General features: G+C 54.7%; 3 protein-coding genes and 1 non-coding gene across 4 annotated transcripts in view; 3 read left to right on the forward strand and 1 right to left on the reverse strand.

The window, feature by feature from the left end:
• The window catches only part of LPCAT3 (lysophosphatidylcholine acyltransferase 3), a 33,520-nt gene extending 27,876 nt beyond the window's left edge, over positions 1-5,644 (forward strand). Inside the window, exons 3-13 of the mRNA XM_065942042.1 lie at positions 496-602; positions 1,275-1,368; positions 1,489-1,526; positions 1,902-2,080; positions 2,885-2,993; positions 3,546-3,632; positions 3,792-3,958; positions 4,378-4,525; positions 4,603-4,761; positions 4,876-4,998; positions 5,239-5,644. Coding sequence (XP_065798114.1) covers positions 496-602; positions 1,275-1,368; positions 1,489-1,526; positions 1,902-2,080; positions 2,885-2,993; positions 3,546-3,632; positions 3,792-3,958; positions 4,378-4,525; positions 4,603-4,761; positions 4,876-4,992 — 1,205 coding nt within the window. The 3' untranslated portion in view covers positions 4,993-4,998; positions 5,239-5,644. The remainder of the gene's footprint in view (positions 1-495; positions 603-1,274; positions 1,369-1,488; positions 1,527-1,901; positions 2,081-2,884; positions 2,994-3,545; positions 3,633-3,791; positions 3,959-4,377; positions 4,526-4,602; positions 4,762-4,875; positions 4,999-5,238) is intronic.
• Positions 5,645-5,838: 194 nt separating this feature from the next.
• Positions 5,839-11,629, reverse strand: EMG1 (EMG1 N1-specific pseudouridine methyltransferase). Its single transcript, XM_065942052.1, has 6 exons — positions 11,326-11,629; positions 7,298-7,399; positions 7,055-7,196; positions 6,658-6,716; positions 6,425-6,574; positions 5,839-6,111 (listed from the first exon to the last, which is right to left on the reverse strand). The coding sequence occupies exons 1-6, from the start codon at positions 11,491-11,493 to the stop codon at positions 5,998-6,000; spliced, it is 735 nt and encodes a 244-aa protein (XP_065798124.1). The 5' UTR covers positions 11,494-11,629; the 3' UTR covers positions 5,839-5,997.
• Positions 11,630-11,730: 101 nt separating this feature from the next.
• PHB2 (prohibitin 2) lies at positions 11,731-16,377 on the forward strand. The gene is made up of 9 exons (XM_065942047.1): positions 11,731-12,007; positions 12,171-12,255; positions 12,566-12,645; positions 13,530-13,714; positions 14,133-14,262; positions 14,356-14,459; positions 14,861-14,938; positions 15,259-15,854; positions 16,032-16,377. Exons 1-8 carry the CDS (start codon positions 11,881-11,883, stop codon positions 15,337-15,339), a joined length of 870 nt encoding a protein of 289 aa, XP_065798119.1. The 5' UTR covers positions 11,731-11,880; the 3' UTR covers positions 15,340-15,854; positions 16,032-16,377.
• On the forward strand, positions 14,527-14,769 carry LOC136156500 (small nucleolar RNA U89). Its single transcript, XR_010661042.1, has one exon. It is a non-coding gene; the product is annotated as a small nucleolar RNA U89 (small nucleolar RNA).
• Positions 16,378-19,332: the final 2,955 nt, after the last annotated feature.

A 19,332-nucleotide genomic window follows, 5' to 3' on the forward strand; every position in this document is an offset into this window, starting at 1 on the left:
GTTCCATCCCTGGGTCAGGGAGGTCCCCTGGAGAAGGAAATGGCAACCCACTGCAGTATTCTTTCCTGGGAAGTCCCATGGACAGAGCCTGGTGGGCTACACTCCATAGGGTCAGTCACAAAAGAGTCGGACACGACTTAGTGACGAAAACAACAAAACAACCCTTACCAGATGCCATCCACAGAGAGGCACCAGTTTGTCTCTGCTGGGGCTGGAACTGGCCGACAGACCCAAGCAGTACCCCCAGGAGCATCCCTTAGGCCCAACATCCAGAAATACAGGAGCTCCCTAGCAGTCCTGTGTTTTTATACAGTTAATTTCCTTCCCTTCCTCCAAATCAGGAGGCTCCTTAAAAAGAAGGAAGATCCAGATACCAAAGTTTTTTTTTTTTCTTCTGTATATATCCTCCTTGTGTTCAGAAGTGTCAGGAAGGGTGGGGAGGTAAGGGCGGTCGGGGGAAAACAGGCAACAACGTGCTGTCTGCCCCACGCCCAGGAACCCAGCTCTACCACTCCCTGCTCTGCATCTTGCTGCAGTTCCTCATCCTCCGGCTGATGGGCCGAACTGTCACCGCTGTGCTCACCACCTTCTGCGTCCAGATGGTAAACGTGTCTCTCCCAGGGCAGCTCGGGTCACAGCTGGCCGGGCTGGGGGCCGGGGGAGGACAAGGGTTGGGGTGGAGAAGAAGCCGTGGGCTGGGAGATCCACAGTGACCCTCAGCAGCGAGGCTCTGGGTCAGTGTCCAGAGGCCCCGGGAACGTCCCCTGCAGGCTGCCTGCCTCACCGAGGGGTGGCCACTGGCCCTCTGCCCTGGACCCCGCCATCAGGGTTCTTGAGCCTGCTGGGATTAGCACAGCCGTCCGTCCGGGAGGGGAGTCCCTCAAAGTCAAGGCGGGAGACCCACTTGGAATGAGCTGCAGGATGTGAGCATCAACATTGGTTTGGGGAAGTCCCCAGCGGTCCCATGGTTGGGGCTCTGAGCTCTCACTGCCGAGGGCCCAGGGGCCCAGGTTCAGTCCCTGGTCACGGAGCTGGGATCCCGCAGACCATGCGGTGAGGCCAAAAAAACAAAAAATTTTTTTAACTTTTTAATCCTTTAAATACTCAGTTTAGCCCTCATTTTACTGAGAAACCTTGAGGACGTCTGTTTCCCTTTACAGGTTCAGTTTCTAGAGCAAGAGAAAGGAAAAAGTGAAAGAATACCTTGGATTTCAGAGCAGGGGGAGACGCACTGTAGTGATGGTGGAATAAATAAATACTCACCCCTCTTCTAGGGCTACCTTCTGGCCGGATATTACAGCACAGCCACCGGCACCTATGACATCAAATGGACGATGCCACACTGTGTCCTGACCTTGAAGCTGATCGGTGAGTGGTGGGTCCCCTCTGACACCCACGCCCCTCCCATCCTCCTACCCACCCTCGGTCCACAGGCCGCATCGTGTGCCCCCTTCCTCCACTCCACCCACACCTTCTCTCTCTGCTCAGGTCTGGCCATAGACTACTATGACGGAGGGAAGGATCAGGTAAGTACCCTCCCTCCGCAGAGAGGTGAAGGAATTTAACCCAAAGGGAGGAGGATGGCTATTATCATCAGGGGCGGGGCCTCCCTCCCGCCCTCAGGCCGGGTGGTATGATCACCGTTTCTGACTGCTCGGGTCCAGCTTTTGCTCACAGCCCAGCGATCCAGCCAGCAAGGCCCTGGGAAGAGGGCTGCAGCTGGCCGTGGCTGAACTTCCCCCCGACACACCCACTTCCCCCTGAAGCACCGACTCCTCTCCATATTGTCATCCCCTCAAAGAGGTTCTGTTTGCAGAACCCAGTTCAGTGGGGCACCAGGGCGGGGAGCCCTCACACTGGCTTTTGGGGGTCCTGAACTCTTTGTTCTCTTCTCGGCACAGAATTCCCTGTCCTCCGAGCAGCAGATATACGCCATACGGGGTGTCCCCTCCCTGCTGGAAGTCGCCGGCTTCTCCTACTTCTACGGAGCCTTCCTGGTGGGGCCCCAGTTCTCCATGAACCACTACATGAAGCTGGTGCGGGGAGAGCTGACCGACGTCCCAGGGAAGATACCAAACAGGTAATCACCCCCTTCATTAAGACCTCCGTTCAGGCCTCTCACCTGACACAAAGGCGTTTCTGAAGTGACCTCCCAAAGGCCAGCCAGCTGCATTGTCTGCTGTGGGCCAGGCTCTTGCCCTGTGAGCAGCACTCCGTGCCTGCTCACGGCAGGGAGTGGGCACTTGTCAGCTTGGGTCACTTCCCACCATCCCTCCCGACCTTGTGGTACAAACGTCAAAATACACTTTTATGCCATAGGATTTTGCCTGAAGCAGTCATGTCCCTGCCTTTAAAACCCACTTTCCCAGTTTAAAAAATGTTAATATATCAAAATCTATATATTTCACAGTCCCATGGACTATAGCCTGCCAGGCTCCTCAGTCCATGGGATTCTCCAGGCAAGAACACTGGAGTTGGTTGCATTTCCTTCTCGAGGGGAACTTCCCCACCCAGGGATCGAGCCTGGGTCTCCCACATTTCAGGCAGATTCTTTACCATCTGAGCCACCAAGAATCAGGAAACCGATCAAGTTACCAGGCAGATCCCTTTGCTGAGAACTTTGGCCAGCCTGTGTCTGAGCATCGGTCCAGCCAGGAGAGAAGAGAGCAGATCCAAAGCTGAGCTCTGCATCGGGCTTTCAGTCCCCACGTAGCCCGCACACACCGGGGAGACCCAGAGGTCCGCCGGACCTGAGGGGAAGCACCCAGACTCAGGGCTTGCATGCTCCGTTCCCCTGCCCAGCCGAGGCAGCGCGCGCCCTTGAGAAGAGCAGAGGGAGGGGCCTCTGCCATCACCCGCCATGACCCCGCCTGTCCCTTTCCAGCACCATACCTGCTCTCCGGCGCCTGGCCCTGGGCCTGGTCTACCTAGTGGGCTACACCCTGCTCAGCCCCCACATCACCGAAGACTTCTTCCTCAGCGACGACTACCACGTGAGTGCTTCGTCAGCAGCCGCGGCACAGCAGCACCGGACACTCGGTAGCCAGGCCGGGACCCCCGTAGATAGCTGAGAGGTGGGAGCACCACCTACAACTGCCTGTTGGTCTTGCTCTAGATCTGAGAGTTGGCGTCCATCAGCCAGCGCTGCACAACCTCGCGGGCACAGGGCCATGCCGGGTACGCATCGGCACCTCGACCTCCCCCTGCAGCTCAGCTTGGGCTCATTCTCTTTAACAGCCGGGCGACCTGGCCAAGCCCCTCCAGCCCTGGGCAGACAGGCACTAGGAGCCCAGGACCCGGGGAGAGATGCTGGCTCTGCCCCATCTCCTTCACTGACGATGAATGTGGACATAAAAGCTCCCAGCACCAGTGTCCCAAGGTGCCCCCCACTTTAGGAGAGGAGGTGAGGCCCCGCTGTCTCGGGGCCTTTCCGAGGGGTTCCCCTTGGCCTATTGCAGAGTAGTCAGCCGCCTGTGTGAGGTAAGACGAGGAAGGGCTCCTGGTTTGGTGGCATTCCTAACCCACCCACGTTCTCTTCTCTCAAGAACGGCAGCTTCTGGTTCCGCTGCATGTACATGCTGCTCTGGGGCAAGTTCGTGCTATACAAATATGTCACCTGTTGGCTGGTCACGGTGAGGAGAGGGGTGGGGTCACAGGAGACCAGCTGGGGGGTAGAGGGGGCGGGCTCACAGGGGATGAACCTGCTGGGGGGTAGAGGGGCGGGATCACAGACCACCTGCCTGGAGTGGGAGCCGGGTGGCGGTGGGACACTCATGGCCTGGCTCCCTCAGGAAGGCGTGTGCATTCTGACGGGACTGGGCTTCAATGGCTTCGATGAGTATGGGACAGCCAAGTGGGATGCCTGTGCCAACATGAAGGTGTGGCTTTTTGAAACCAACCCCCGCTTCACGGGCACCATTGCTTCTTTCAACATCAACACCAACGCCTGGGTGGCCCGGTAAGCGCCCAGGGCAGGGATGTGTCACTTGACTTCTTCACCTTTCCCGAGTGCAGGCGGACCCCTCCAGGCACTCTGACACCCCCAGCCATGCCCACTCTTGTCCCCAACTCAATGCCCCCAAAACCATCCCTGTTATGTTTCAAAAACAGAAACAAGGTAGTTAGCAGCCTGGGTACAGAGCTAGCCCACCCCTCTCCGCTGCAGCCTCGGCACCAGGCAGGCCATCCGTCATCATCCACGGTACCAAGCGGGGCCCCAGCTGAGCCTTCATTGAGTCAGTTCTGTCTAAACCGTGACTCATCAGCTTGGCTGCCTTTCATTCTGAAGTGACCCGCGCACACTGCCTTCCCGCCCCAGTGTGGGTGCCAGGAGGCAGGATGGGTCTGAGGCTCATCCTCTCTCACCCTTCTCTCCAGCTACTTCTTCAAACGACTCAAGTTCCTGGGAAATAAGCTTCTGTCCCAGGGCCTCTCGCTGCTCTTCCTGGCGCTCTGGCACGGCCTGCACTCGGGGTACCTGGTCTGCTTTCAGATGGAGTTCCTCATTGTGATCGTGGAGCGACAGGTGAGCCCTCAGGACGGCGGGCATAGGGGGCCTGAGCAGAGAGGCAAGGCTGAGTGAGCCCGTTCCTTCCTCCCCAGGCTGCCAGCTTGATTCGAGACAGCCCAGTCCTGAGCAGGTTGGCCTCCATCACCATCCTGCAGCCTCTCTACTATCTGGTGCAGCAGACCATCCACTGGCTCTTCATGGGTTACTCGATGACCGCTTTCTGCCTCTTCACATGGGACAAGTGGATGAAGGTAGCCAGGGACCTACCCACCAGAGGGGAAGGGACTGCTGAGAGGTCAGGCGGGCAGTGGGGAGGGAGACAGTTCCAGGCTATCAGCTACCACGGAGGCTGCGTGTCCCCACAGGTGTACAAGTCCATTTATTTCCTTGGCCATGTCTTCTTCTTGAGTCTACTATTCATATTGCCTTACGTCCGTAAAGTGATGGTGCCGAGGAAAGAGAAGTTAAAGAAAATGGAGTAATCCCTGGTAAGTACACCTCCCTACAACTGAGCATAAACTACCAGGTCACAGAAGACAGCCATGGACTGGGATGGGGTGGGGAACGGGTAGTCCTGGGAAGATGGGGTGAACCTCACCAGGCATGGCTTCCAGAAACACAGTATGGGGCGCTGACTGCTCTGAGAGGTGCCCGGAGGGAGCTGGAAGGGCTGGGGCCTGGGGACCAGGAAGTGACACTAACTGGCCTCCCGCTGCCTCCCCTCGCAGGTGGCCCACTGCAGGACTGGCACACCAACGACCCGCCTCCCTTCGCAGCACTCCTCTGCCCTGGAGCACAGAGAACCAGAAGCAAGGGTGTGGGAAGACAGGGTTCCCCAGCTGTGCCTCTGCCGCCGGCCACGTCTCCATTTGGGGCCAAAGGGGAAATTCTCGTGGGAGGAGCAGAGGGGCCCAGGTCCCTCCTCTGGGCTCCCCCATGCACGTTGCCTTATCTCTTCCCCCCTCTAGCGAGGAACTTGTGTTTTTCTTCTGCCAATTTACTATGATTGTATACATGCCGCTGCCTCCACCCCCCTCCATGGGGGGAAGGGAGGGGCAAGGCCCCGCCTGCCCCACTTTTCTACCTTGGACTGACTGTACCACATAAAATCACTTCAGTTTGTTTGGTTTTTCACGGCTGGCACCCCTGGCTACTTTCTTTCAAACACAGCCCTCCACGTGCCACAGCTGAAACAATCAGGGCTCCCTCGTTGAGGGTGCCAGACTGCAAATACCATAACCTCACAGGTCTTCCTGAGGTCTGAGGGGTTACACCAGGTCACACCATCAGATGCTGCCGAATTTAGGAACTCTCAGAGGACAACCAGGTTTACAAGAACAACGTTTATAAAATAAACAGATAGCAGGCTTACAGCCTGTACTTCCGCAGACCCCAGTCTGGGTGCAGGGAGGGTCTTCCAACAGTCGACTGAGGACAGGGGCAGGAAGCAACGTCCGCACTATCTGTCGGGGGACCGGGCCCTGCTGTCAGATGACCCCCCACGCTTCTTCAAAGGCAGTGGTGACTTTTGCACAGGTGAGGGCGGCAGACAGCGGGTAGTTGCTGATGGACACCATCTTCTCTGTGTACTCCACGTCCACCTGAGGAAAGAGCATCTGTCAGCGGCTCGTTCACGCCATCACAGGTTCAGCCCTTCTTTAGGGCAGAAAAACTGCCATCTCATAGCACTGTTTACCACCAGTGTGGGCAAAGGATGGTGAAAGCCTAGTTCCAACCATGAGGCACACCCCAGCATTCCTCACAGGATGCGCCCAGGGCAGGAGGTGGAGCCCCTCAGCTTTTTTCTTACCCTCTACCTCCCAACTCCTAAGGATCATCAAAATGCTGAGTGCTCTCGGGACTGTGCTAAGCTTCAGCTCCGTGAAGAATCTGAGAGTTGAGCCCAGGCCTTACCTTGCCATGAGCAAAGGCCCCCACCACGAAGACAATGGGGTCACTGCTGGGTGCCAGCTCTCGTACATCACTGACAACTGGGACAGAAAAAGAAGTGCCAATTTTCATACACCCAACTGGGAAGTGGTCTGACACTGGATTCTTAATCACCTAAAGAAAAATAAATAAATAAAAATCAGCCCCAGAAACATAGCCAGAACACCACCTCCAACCAGTAGGTAACAACACCTCACCTTCAAGAGCTTCTGGGGGCCATCAGCCGCTCGAACGCTGAGTTTGTGTAAAAGCTGAACTAGGACAGAAAAACAGAGTTCAGAGCTAGGTGGAGACCCGGCTTCTCATGCCCAGTGATTCAACCAGAAAACCCGTAGGTGAACTGGGTTCCACGTGTCCCGTGCATCCACACAACTGAGATGCTCTCAACAAGTAGCTGCCGAGCACGAGGCTGGTTGTGCAGTGACAGGCACCCCCCCACCCCCACCTTCTCTGCAGCCGGGAACCCACGAGCATGGGAAGAAAGTGCAGACCGCTGGTGCTGAGATCAGTCATGTGACCCCTCCCCCACTTAAAAACGCCACACTTTATTCCCCTTCATCTTCCTCCCTCCATCAGTTCTGCCAAGTTTCTCACCCATGAGGCCACAAAAGCGGTCAAAGGTTCTGGGAATTCGAGTCTGGGGGTTCACTTCAATCAGCACATTCTTCTGCGTGTGGATGTAAACCTGGAGCAAGCCCGCCCGGTTCAGGGGACTGTCCATCAGCATCAGTAAACTCTGAGGGAGGTGGGGTGGAGACCAGGGCACAGTCAGGATGGAAGAGAAGCCTTACCTTCCGTCCAGAGGCCCCAGGGCCTGAGCTCTGCCCCTGGAGTTACCTGGTGAGCTATGTCTGGCCTCACTTCCCCAGGGTCCCGGCCATTCTTCAACAACATGGACTTGTGCTTGTCACAGTTGAGTAGCTCATATGTCTTTCCCACCTGAGAACAGGGAACAAGAGCTACATAAGTTGCTTTTCCCTGGGATGCCAGTTCTCAAAGAGGGGTCCCCAAACCAGCAGCATCTGAAAACCTAGTGAACAATCAGATTCTCAGGCCCACCCCAGATCTATACATCAGACACTTGGGGTGGGGCTCCCAAATCCTGCAGGGGATCCTCTGTGCCCACATCTTCCCGACCCCCACCCCCATCACTGATCTTGGAGGGAAGAGGGAAGAAGAGGCAGCCTGTGATTCCACACACTCTAAACTGGATCTAATTTTAAAACCTATGTGTATCAAGCAAAGCCAGTGAGGGTTGCTGGAACCAGGCAAAAGTTAGGTTAGTAAGCAAGGCTGAAGGCTTGTTTACCACAAAAGCATTACGTGCACACTGGGCAAAACATACATGGTCACTACTCTCAGTCTGCTTAAAACAAGCATGCACAATGTGAAGCGCTGCAAATCTCAACAGGAAGAAGTGTGAAAACTAATGAGGCCAGAGGTAGTGTAACCAAGGAACATTCTCAGAAGTAAAAGAAAAGGGGATGGCTCCAGGTTTAAGGTGTATGAGCAACAGCTAAAAGAAACAATTGCAAATTGGAGCCCTGAGGAGCATTAGGGTGGTCAGTAAAAAGTTTTAAGTACAAATGCAGTTTTGAAAAGCTAAGTTTTTATATATCAATACAACATTTGTATGTCTGGCAACATTTTGAGATATGACTCCAAAAAGTTTAGAGGAAGAGGCATGTAGACTTTGAAATTAACTGAGTAAGTGACATAAAAATGTCACAGAGAACAAAACCAAAGGGCCAAGAATTAAGTCCATGGAACACTTTTGTATGTATGTGCATGCTCAGTTGTGTCCAACTCTGTGGCCCCGTGGACTGTAACCCGCCAGGCACCTCTGTCTATGGGACTTCTAGGCAAGAATATTGGTGTGGGGTGCCATTTCCTATTCCAAGGACATTCTAAGTTATAGAAAAAATACAATCTTTTGAATAGATGAATCTAGTTTTGACTCATTAGTAAGTTATAACCAAGGTTTTGTTCTTTTAATGGAATAGAACAGAAAACATCAGAGTAATTCAAATGCAGTCATGGTAGATAAAGAACTACAAAACTTTCTCCTTCATATAGCTGAGTGTACACACTGGCTCACCGTGTAATTTTTTTCTTTTTATTGTGGGCTGTGGTTAATAAGCTTGAAAACCACTAATAAGAATAATCAAAGAATGAATACCATGTGTATTCTGTAGTAGGTACTGGAGATACAAGAATTTTTAAAACCTTATTCTATCCTTTTTATAGCCTTCTAGTGGCAAAGACAATCAACCACATGAATATTTAATTCAAATTGTGATAAACATGAAGGAAAACTAAATGGTTCAGTAAAGGATTATGAGAACCTGATTTATACCAGGAAGGAAATCATTTCTATGAGATAGAGTAACATTTAATAACTGAAGAATGAGTAACAGACTCAATAATTGTCCAATGAATAAGCATTAAGTAGGAATTAATGAGACAACAAGCTGAGTAAAGGGTGCTTGCAGTTAAACAACATTATCTGCAATGGCCTTAAGGTATAAGAGAACTTAGTGCTTTCAAAGAGCTTAGAGGAGGCCAGTGAGGCTGGAGTACAAAGAATAAATGGAGAGGGGACTTCCCTGGTGGTCCAGTGACTAAGACTCTACACTCCCAATGCAGGGGGCCCAGATTAGATCCCTTGGCGGGGGGGGGGGGGGGGGGGGGACTAGATCCGGCATGCCACAATGAAGATCTCATGTGTCACAACTATGACCAAGCACAGCCAAATAAATATTTTTTTTTTAAAAAGAAGAAATAGAGCAGGCTGATGAGGCTGGCAGAAGCAAGAGGTACCAGCACAAAGAAGACAAAAGCTAACAGTACAGAAGACTTCAACCTTCAGCTTCAACTTCAGCAATTGATTTATCACCCTTGGAGTATCATTAATGACAACTGGGCTAATTTACTCTGGAGTATGTTCTAGGAACTTTAATTTAGCCACAACCTTTTCAGCTTCTTAATAAGTAACCTGAATCAGTAACAACTAATTCCAAGTGACAAAGATTATTCTAAATCCTTTACACACATTAATTCCTTTAATCCTCCCAACAATCCAGTAAAACAGGTACAAATACCATCACCCCCACAGAACATACCAGGAAACGAAGTGGTTAAGTGAATCTGAGAACTAACAGGCTGGAGGGATGAATATATGAAACTATAATTAGGTTAGAAATATCAATTATAGAAGAAAATGAAAGGAAACCTGATTAGCTGGTCATTTAAAAGGTTTTCTAAACTGCAAGCTTAATAAAATGCCACAGTGGCTGAGGAAAGAAAGGTGGAAAAGAATTGCACCTAGATTACTATGGAAATGTACTACTTTTAAAGCACGTTCATTACAATCCCCCTGCAAGGTATTAACTGCGTTCTACAAACTGACTACAAACTTTTCTCAAGAATCAGATGCTTAAAACAAGTGTAAGAACTTGAGTTAAAATTCAGGTCTGACTTCTCAACTTGTGCTATTTCTTCTGGCTCTACTCAATGAACAAGTTTAGCTCTAAAGGGCAAGAGAAACAATGTCAAAAGGAATGAGAACACTGCATAAAGTTTAAGACAGGGAACTGCCGGATTTATTTGAGAGAAGAGCCAAATGATAGGTAAAAATAAAGACGTGAATGTGTTAATGATAACCTGATCCAGGAAGTGTTTTGAAATGTATAGTAGTAATAAAGGAGACTGACAGACAGGTTTCAATGAATCAAAACACTAAGTCCTTACAAATAAAAGGGTGAGCCGACTGAGCTAAAGAGCCTCTTGATCAAAGTGAAAAAGGAGAGTGAAAAAGTTTACTTAAAGCTCAACATTCAGAAAACTAAGATCATGGCATCCGGTTCCATCACTTCATGGCAAATAGATGGGGAAACAGCGGCTGACTTTATTTTTCTGGGCTCCAAAATCACTGCAGATGGTGACTGCAGCCGTGAAATTAAAAGATGCTTGCTCCTTGGAAGGAAAGTTATGACCAACCTAGACAGTATATTAAAAAGTAGAGACATTACTTTGCCAACAAAAGTCCGTCTAGTCAAGGCTATGGTTTTTCCCGTAGTCATGAATGGATGTGAGAGTTGGGACTATAAAGAAAGCTGAGCGCGGAAAAATTGATGTTTTTGAACCTGGTGTTGGAGAAGACTCTTGAGAGTCCCTTGGACTGCTAAGAGATCCAACCAGTGCATCCTAAAGAAGATCAGTCCTGGGTGTTCATTAGAGGGATTGATGTTGAAGCTGAAACTCCAATACTTTGGCCACCTGATACTGAGACCTGATTCATCTGAAAAGACCCTGATGCTGAGAAAGATTGAGGGCAGGAGGAGAAGGGGACGACAAAGGACGAGCTGGTTGGATGGCACCGCCGACACAATGGACATGGGTTTGGGTGGACTCCAGGAGTTGGTGATGGACAGGGAGGCCTGGCGTGCTGCGGTTCATGGGGTCGCAAAGAGTCGGACACGACTGAGCGACTAAACTGACTGACTGAACTACAGTAATTACCTTTCCCCTTTGCCCAGTAAACTTGTCTTGGGATGAACCAAGGAACGACGCGAGGGACGAAACCTTTCCCCTAAGACGACTTTGGGGTTAGGGTTATCACAGAATCCTGGTAAATCAATCGAAGCAAGGATGTGAGAGGCACAGAGATTCAAGAGCAAAGAAAACGAGTACTGCCAACCCAGGATGTTAAACGAAGAGGTAGTCGATTAGGCCACTCCTTCTCCAAAAGCATGTTCCAGCCGTCTCTGCTTTCTCCATCCATCACCCCCTGAGCCCACCACCCTCACCACACCGGATCCCATTCTATCGATCCACTAGCTCTCCATCTCCTAGCCCGAGATTACCTTGACTGTCTCCAGACTGGCTCCTTCCAGCACCACAATGAGCCTACGGCCCCCGATCTTGCTTCCCGCCCCAAGTCGGGGCCGCTTGGGCGCCACAGCATCCCAGTCCTCTTCCTGCTCCGTAGCCCGGCGCTCACGAGGTTGGAATGCACCACTGGGCGCAGCCATCTTGCATCCGGATCGGAAATTGTGTAACGCCTTTAAGTTGGCCTCAAACTCGCCCCAATCGCCAGCTTCCTTCCGTCTGCCATTTCGAAAGTGGGCGCTCGGAAATGGCGACGGCTCCGGGTCTGGCGCTCGCGAAGCCTCTCTGGGAGGGCAGGGTTCCAGAAAGGGGCTGAACTTCCGGATGCGTACTTCCTGTGCGCCCAGCTTCGGTCCGCCGTGGGCTGAGGGGAGGGTTCAGAAAGGAGCGCACTTCCGGTGCCCTTTCTCCCGCGAGCACCTGGGGCCCGGACCCTCGTGTGAAGGGTGGCCATCCCTAAGCGGGGAGCGCGGTAGAGGCGGGCCGGCACCCCCTTCTTACCACTGGTACCGCCGGCCTCAGGACCGAACATGGCCCAGAACTTGAAGGACTTAGCGGGACGGCTGCCCTCCGGGCCCCGGGGTATGGGCACGGCGCTGAAGCTACTGCTGGGGGCCGGCGCCGTGGCCTACGGCATCCGCGAATCGGTGTTCACCGGTGAGCAACCAGCGCCCCCTTTCCGGACTCCCGCCAGCGTTCCCTAGACCCCTTCCCAGCCCCGCTGGGGCCCCTCGTTCACCCAACCCCTCACCCCGCCCCACCAGAAGCTGGCACGTACTCTGAGCCCGGCCTGGACTGACCCCCACCCCTCTCCCTGCAGTGGAAGGAGGGCACAGAGCCATTTTCTTTAATCGGATTGGAGGCGTGCAGCAGGACACCATTCTGGCTGAGGGCCTTCACTTCAGGTAATGGAGGGCAGAACTGACTGACCCTGACCCTTCACCCTTGAACGTCGACCCACCTGTACATGTAGTAAGACTTAACAGCGAGATTCAGCGCTGCCCTTTCCCCTCCTCACCCCATCTCCCCGAACAGTGGTGCTGCCCAAATCTCCAGCAGCACATACTGTTATTTTCCGAAGGGAGAAGAGAATTTCTCCTTGACCAGTGGTCATTAAGAGGAGGAGCAGGCCAAGAAACACGTGGTGACGGAAAACCGGGCAGAACTAGTGAAATCGCAGCTTCCTAACCCCTATCCCTGTTCCCTCCCCTCCAGGATCCCCTGGTTCCAGTACCCCATCATCTATGACATTCGGGCCAGACCCCGAAAAATATCCTCCCCCACAGGCTCCAAAGGTAGGTCTGGGCACTGGGGCGTCCCTGACAGTAAAAACGGCAGCCTGGTCAGAGACTGGGGAAGATGGCAGTGTCAGACCTCTTGGGCCTTGGCTTCCACTTCTGCAAACAAGGTGTAATAAAAGCACCTGCTCCAGGGATTAAAGCAGTACATTCTGGACATGCTGTGTATTTGCTCATTTTCAGCTGTTCCTCCCCTACTCAGTAAGAGCACTGTTTGTCTTTTGTCTTACTGCCTAGGTCAGAGCCTCGCTTTAAAGCCTTTGTTTCACTGTTTGATTTGTTAATCTACTGGTGCATTCTGTTCTGGGGAAACTTGGTCCCACTCTTCACCTATTCCCTAGGGCACCTATTCCCTCCTGAACCATTCAGATGTTGTGCCTTTGAGATTCCCCAGATCATCCCTTACACACACACACACCCACACACACACACCCACACACACGCAAGTAGCTCACCTGTAATGTACTTTTTTGCATTATCTTTAGTGAAGGTTGCTTAAATTCCCAAAACCCTAGGCCTTAAAAATAAAGGATTCACCAAACAGTCTTTGTTCTCAAGTCCTTACTGTCTAGTTCAGGAGACTGGTGATAACGATACAGTGTAACAACTTTCAGTGAAGCGTCAAAAAAAAAAATCATTTTCTGGAGGAGGGGCCATGGGTAGAGAAGATTTGAGCATGGACAAGTATGCACTTGGCCTGTGCTGAGTCACCTCTCCTCAGCCTCCTCACTCTCCTCTGCCCAAGGCCTTCTGGGCCACAGGGCATTGCCCTAGGTAGCCAGGGAAGCGTGCACAGGAGAAATGCCTGGGGAGGGCGGCTTTGCAGAGAAGCCAGGTGAGCCCCTGTAGCCTTGCCCAGCCACTGCTGACCTCTCTCTTAGACCTGCAGATGGTGAACATCTCCCTGCGAGTGCTGTCCCGACCCAATGCCATGGAGCTGCCCAGCATGTATCAGCGCCTGGGGCTGGACTACGAGGAGCGAGTGTTGCCGTCCATTGTCAACGAGGTGCTCAAGAGCGTGGTGGCCAAGTTCAACGCCTCCCAGCTGATCACCCAGCGGGCCCAGGTCTGACTCCAGCTCCCTTTCTCTCCCACAGCGTCAGCATTTTCCTCCGAAGCCCCACGGACGGGCTTTTAGGAAAGACAGCCCATTAGGAAAGGACTGTAACCTGAGGTCCCATCCACCCAAAAAGCCGTGCTGATGGCCAGTATGGGGAACGAGAGCCGGGCCTGGTTAGTGTCAGGTGGGGAGGGAGAAGCGTGACCTAGACCCGTACACACGATTTTGGAAGGAGTGGAGCTTAGCAGTCCATGTGACCAAGGCCTCTCCAGCTCGGCCCGCGGGCCCAGTGAGGAACTCGGGGAGCATCATTGTGCCCCTGCAGTGTTCCGGAGATGTGGGATTCTCGTGGTCATGGCAGCACCCTTCCTTTCAGTTCTCCAGCCCCCTCAACTCCCCTCTCCCATCCGCCCCCTCCCCCCAGGTGTCCTTGCTGATCCGACGGGAGCTGACAGAGAGGGCCAAGGACTTCAGCCTCATTCTGGATGACGTAGCCATTACCGAGCTGAGCTTCAGCCGGGAGTACACGGCTGCTGTGGAAGCCAAACAAGTGGGTGAGTCCGACGAGGGCATCTGAGGAAGCAGGCAGGTGCGACTGCGTTCCCGCCGCCTCACATCCCCGTGACCCCGATTCTCTCTCACCACAGCCCAGCAGGAGGCCCAGCGCGCCCAGTTCCTGGTGGAGAAAGCGAAGCAGGAACAGCGGCAGAAGATCGTGCAGGCGGAGGGTGAGGCTGAGGCAGCACGGATGATATCCTTCCGCAGAAGCGCTCCCAGCGCAGGCCGGGAGCATGTGGCTCCACATCCTCCCCCGTAGGCTGGCTGATGAGACTTAAGGCGAATGCGACCCGTGCCCTGCGACCCCTGGGGGTGGGGTTTCCAAGTGGGATCTGAGAACTTGGTGGGGCACCCAAGGGCTGGCTCCCCGCCATGAGGCAGATCAACAGCACAGCTGGCCTTGCCTCACTTCGCCACTGCCGCCAGTTCCCGGCAGCAGCCCGCAGGGAGGCCGACAGGTGGGGCTGGGCACGAGCCCGGTGAGCTCAACCTTGGATCTGACAGCCCAGGGGAGGGCCAAGCCCGGGGAGTAGTTAGGACAGGGCCCTGATTGAGATCTGGCCTCATGTGGCCCCTTAACCGCATCCTGCTTACCTGGGAGAGGCCCTGAGCAAGAACCCAGGTTATATCAAGCTGCGCAAGATCCGGGCAGCCCAGAACATCTCCAAGACGGTGAGTGTGCACACACTGAAGGGAGGGAAGTAGAATCTTGCTTGTTCAGATTTCTGTTCAAATTGGCTTGTCTGACACTTCCTCTCATCAAAAATTACTCCCTGGGCTCCCCTGACCTTCTGTTCATGCCTCTTGTGGACCTAACCCATCACCGTTGCTTGTTGCTTTGGATCCCGGAGTGAGCACGGAAACCAGGGCGCTCATCCCCGCATCCCTGTTCTAACCCCCAGGTATTCTGTCAGTGGTTATTGAATTGTACAGGTAGGAATCAAGGTCTTTTTTGCCTGATGCAAACGTTTGTCTCATTTCCTGCCCTGTAGATCGCCACCTCACAGAATCGTATCTATCTCACTGCTGACAACCTCGTGCTCAACCTACAGGATGAAAGTTTCACCCGGTGAGAGACAGGGCCTTCACGTGGGTCATCCACACAGATCAGGGGCCAGAGTCTGGCTGCTCCAGCTCTGGAGCCTGTTACTAGCCTACTCATATGACCCTGGAAAACACCATTTCTCTGGATCAAAGTTAGAAACGTGGGTGGTTAATAATCCCGACCTTGAGTCTCACGGGATTGATTTTATGAGATCAAATAGCATTGTCCCTGTAAAGGCTTTAATTGTAAAGTTCCCTTCCACTGAAAAGCAGTGAAAGATGATATTCAGTCCTTGTCTTGGGGAGCTGCTCTGGGTCATGGAAGGATGCTAGGAAGGCAGAGGTGAGACCTGGCAGTGGCAACAGGAGTAACTCTCTTCCTTCCCAGAGCCAGACTCGGGCTTCCAGCAGGCTCGCCTTTTTCTCTTGGGAGGGAGGAGGGGTTTAGAGCTGGGTGGGGCCTGAAACTTATCAATCACATGTGCCTTTCTCTTGTCTTTCTGTGTTCCCTGTTCATGTGGTGACCTGGTGTCCACAGGGGAAGGTAAGTAGTCGACACAGCATTGGGCTGTGGGGTTTATCTCCCAGAACCTGCCTTTCCCCAACCAGCTCCCCTTTCTGACCTCCCCACCCACACACCAGGGAGGAGGGGGTGGCCCGAGATGTCTGCCTCTCACAGGTGTGTCCCCTAATCATGTCACCGTCTGTCTCATTTCCACAGTGACAGTCTCATCAAGGGTAAGAAATGAGCCTGGTGACCAAGAACTCTGCCTCCAGGGAGGAAGTGGATCTGTTTCGTCCCTGGTGTTTGAGGAGTCACCGTGGGGCCCACCGCACCCCCACCCCGCTATCATGAGATGGTCCCTCTGCATCGCTCCTCTCAGCCTTCTGATGAACAGACTGACCACTTCTGGGGCAATGACTTTCCTCCCTGTGTTGGCCAGGGGTGTTGGGACAGTGTGATTTCTCAGTGATTTGCTGCGGTGTTGATTCCTCCCTCGTGGTCCGGAGGCGATAACCACCACCACCCCAGGAATTCTCAATAAATTTTTATTACTGAAGCTGAAGTCAAAGCCTCCTAGTGTGTTTGACTGCCGCCGGGGAGGCACCCATGGAGAAGCAAACATGCGCACGCGCACACCGCGCACTCCCGGGTCCTTCCCCAGTCTCTGCCAGCAGGGGGCGCGAGGACGCCGGCGGGGGCAGGTTGGGAGAGCCTGGCCAGCTGCTCACCCTGGAAGCCCGCAGAGCCGGATCCAAAACAGGACCAGGGTGGGAACCGCGAGCCTAGGGGTCCAGGCCCAGCTGCACTCCCCGCCCCGCCCTCCTAAACCGCATCTCCCCTTTGTTTACCAACATCTCCTTTTCTAAGGCCGGAGCAGCTGTGGCTTTGCTGAGCTAGACCAAAAATCTGATGATCCCAACAGGAGCTGCTTCCTTGGTAACAAGACTGCACGCAACTGTGGGGAGACCACTTGAGCTCACCGGAGGGCTTACGTGCTCAAACCCCCGCCCTGCGGATCGTGCCACCTGCCCAGGCTGCCCGCACTTCTCAGCCAGGGTCTGCCCTCTGGAGGTGGGCTTCACTCCCACAGCCCTGCCCCCACCGCTACCCCGCAGACCGGTCGCCTCCTCCCTCCTTGATGCGACCCTCACTGAGCGGGCAGAGAAAGGAACCCACTGGCTGTGCCCACGTACCACCTCACCCGTGTCCCCATCCCTTGTATTACGGAGACAGGGAAGGATGGTCGGCACCTGGGGCGGAAGTGTGTGCAGAAGTCAGGGAGTTCTGGTACGGGGTTAGAGAGCCGGGGCTCACCTTCAGCTGCTTCGCGGCTTCTGAAGAAATCAGATTAACTGGCCCCTGCTCACTGTCATGAAAGGACGTGTGAGGAGCTGGGAGCTCCAGGGGAGAGGTGAATGAGCCAGAGTCCGGTCCACAATTTCATTTCCTTCACATCCCCGAGGCAGGAAGGGAATGGAGGTGCCCAGGGAACCAGCCTGTGTGTCCAGATCCCCTGGGGCTCTGAGGCAGCCATTTTGATTCCACCTATTGTTTCCCTTTTCCTAGTGACTTCCCCCACCTCCCCAAGGGTAAAGGTCAGAGGTTGCTGGTCCGGAGGGCTCCGTAGTCTTCAGGCCTCCCTGAAGGTCATTGCTGAGGGCACCAGCCGGGGGCCATCTTTACCAGACAGTGTTAGGAGCTTCACCATTAGACCATCCAACACTGTGCTGGAAGATGGACCCAGAGCCGGTCACAGACATCCAGGCTGGAGCTGGCCAGTCCCTCCAGGGACCCTGGCCGCGGGTCAGCTGAGGTCTCTTGAAGGTCTACTAACCAATCCTAAACTCCAGGTCAGCTGTGGGTCCTAGATCCTCCAGATGACAAATCCCACTGGGTTGGGGGAGGGGCTGGGGCCATTGTGTCCCTTCTGTGGGCAGCCAGCCAGCCAAGAACCACCTCTCTCGAAGCACCCTCCGCTCAAAAAGGGGGGCCTCCAGGGCTGGGGCGGGGAGGTTTGGGAGTGGGGACGCCAGCAGCTGTGCGCAGGGAGCCCCTGAGGCCGTGGACGTCGCTGGCACTGAGACAGGGGCCTCCATCATTACCCGGCAGTATTAGAGACTCCCAACCAGCACCCAAACACTGCTGGGTAAGACGGGGGCCCCCACCCCGCCGCCCATCCAGGGCCAGTCCTAGGCCCAGGCCCCCATCCCCCACCACCCGCGTCCCTGGGGACACTTCCGGGTGAGCCTGCAGCGGCCACCAGCCCCACCCTGGGTTGTTGATCCACTGAGGCCCAAGCAGAACTTCGGAAGCCCCCTGACCATCTCTTCTCCACCCAGAGCCCCTTCCCCACCACCCCCAAAGCCAGTCTCTGCCCCCACACACCAGCTCCCCGCCCTCAAACCCCTTCAGCAATCCCTAGCCGGGCCCCAGGCCCCCTCTCCCAGTGGTCTTTACCTGTCACCAGGCTGCCTGGCCCCCAGAGAGCATGGGCCACAGAGAGCAAGGGGAATCAAGGCCCAGGATTCAAGGCCTCGGAGCCGCCCTGGCCTCCACTCTTCCTTCTTCCTTCTCTCCTGCCGGGCAGCGCAGGCTCCTCACCTGGGCCCCGCCCGCCGCCCCTGCGCACAGGTGTGTCCTCCCGCCATAGGCTGCACCCCGCTGCCTTAACCCCTTCCATCCCAGTGCCAGCCACGGGCACCTCCTCCAAGGCCTAGTCACCCCACCGGAGGCCCCCAGCCTTTGCCACAGTCTGTCCTCTGCTACCTGCCTCCTTGGATCCGGGGCCCAGGCCAGGGAGGTCTTGTCGCCAGAGGAACAAAGGACAGGGCTGCCTTTGGGCCCTTCGCCTTCCTCCTTGGGCCTCACCCCACAGTCGCTCCTGCCCCCTGTCTGCTAGCCCTTTCCTCTGAGTCCTCTGCCAGATATCCTGAGGTCAGTGGGGGCTCAACTCAGCAGGGACTGAGTTCGACCCCCGCCCAGAACATCCCAGCCTGCGGAGGGCACGGGGATCTCCGAGGGGCACCTCCCTGTCCTCACCCTTAGTGTTGGGGCCCCTGCCAAGAGTCCTGAGTTCCTGGTCAGGAACCTCTGCACTGACCCGGCCGATTGGAGTTCTGAGGGCTTCTGCAGCCCTGGCCGCAGTCCCCGTCTCCACTCTTCAGAAGGACCAGGCACCTCACCAGGCAGAGCCACCCCTTGACCCACCTCGAGGCCGAGGAGAAGCCAAGTCCCAGCCTCCAGCAATTAGCCCAGGGCGGTTCGAGGGGTGGGACCCGCCTTTCTTTTGTGCAGCTCAGCTGGGAAGAAAGGGTTGCTGGGAGAGGGGCCCAGAGGCCCACAGGTGATGCTCCACCCTCGCACCCCCTAGAGGGTGACGGCTCCAGGGAACTGAGATGCCTGCCGAGTTGCCCAATCCCAGCTCTCTGCCTCCACCCTTGTTTGTGAGCCTGCTAAGTTGCTTCAGTGGTGTCCCACTCTTTTGTTGCCCGCCAGTCCCCTCTGTCCATGAGATTCT

Source organism: Muntiacus reevesi, chromosome 1 (genome assembly GCF_963930625.1).
Source record: "Muntiacus reevesi chromosome 1, mMunRee1.1, whole genome shotgun sequence".
Classification (NCBI taxonomy): Eukaryota; Metazoa; Chordata; class Mammalia; order Artiodactyla; family Cervidae; genus Muntiacus; species Muntiacus reevesi.

Coding starts and splice junctions, on each gene's coding strand:
- EMG1 (XM_065942052.1), bottom strand. CDS start 11,493: ATGGCTGCGCCCAGTGGTGCATTCCAACCTCGTGAGCGCCGGGCTACG. Junction 6,575..6,657: donor GCCCCCAGAAGCTCTTGAAG/GTGAGGTGTTGT, acceptor ATTTTTCTTTAG/GTGATTAAGAATCCAGTGTC. Junction 6,112..6,424: donor GGGCCTTTGCTCATGGCAAG/GTAAGGCCTGGG, acceptor CTCTTTCCTCAG/GTGGACGTGGAGTACACAGA.
- PHB2 (XM_065942047.1), top strand. CDS start 11,881: ATGGCCCAGAACTTGAAGGACTTAGCGGGACGGCTGCCCTCCGGGCCC. Junction 12,008..12,170: donor CCGCGAATCGGTGTTCACCG/GTGAGCAACCAG, acceptor CTCTCCCTGCAG/TGGAAGGAGGGCACAGAGCC. Junction 14,460..14,860: donor AGGCTGAGGCAGCACGGATG/ATATCCTTCCGC, acceptor CATCCTGCTTAC/CTGGGAGAGGCCCTGAGCAA.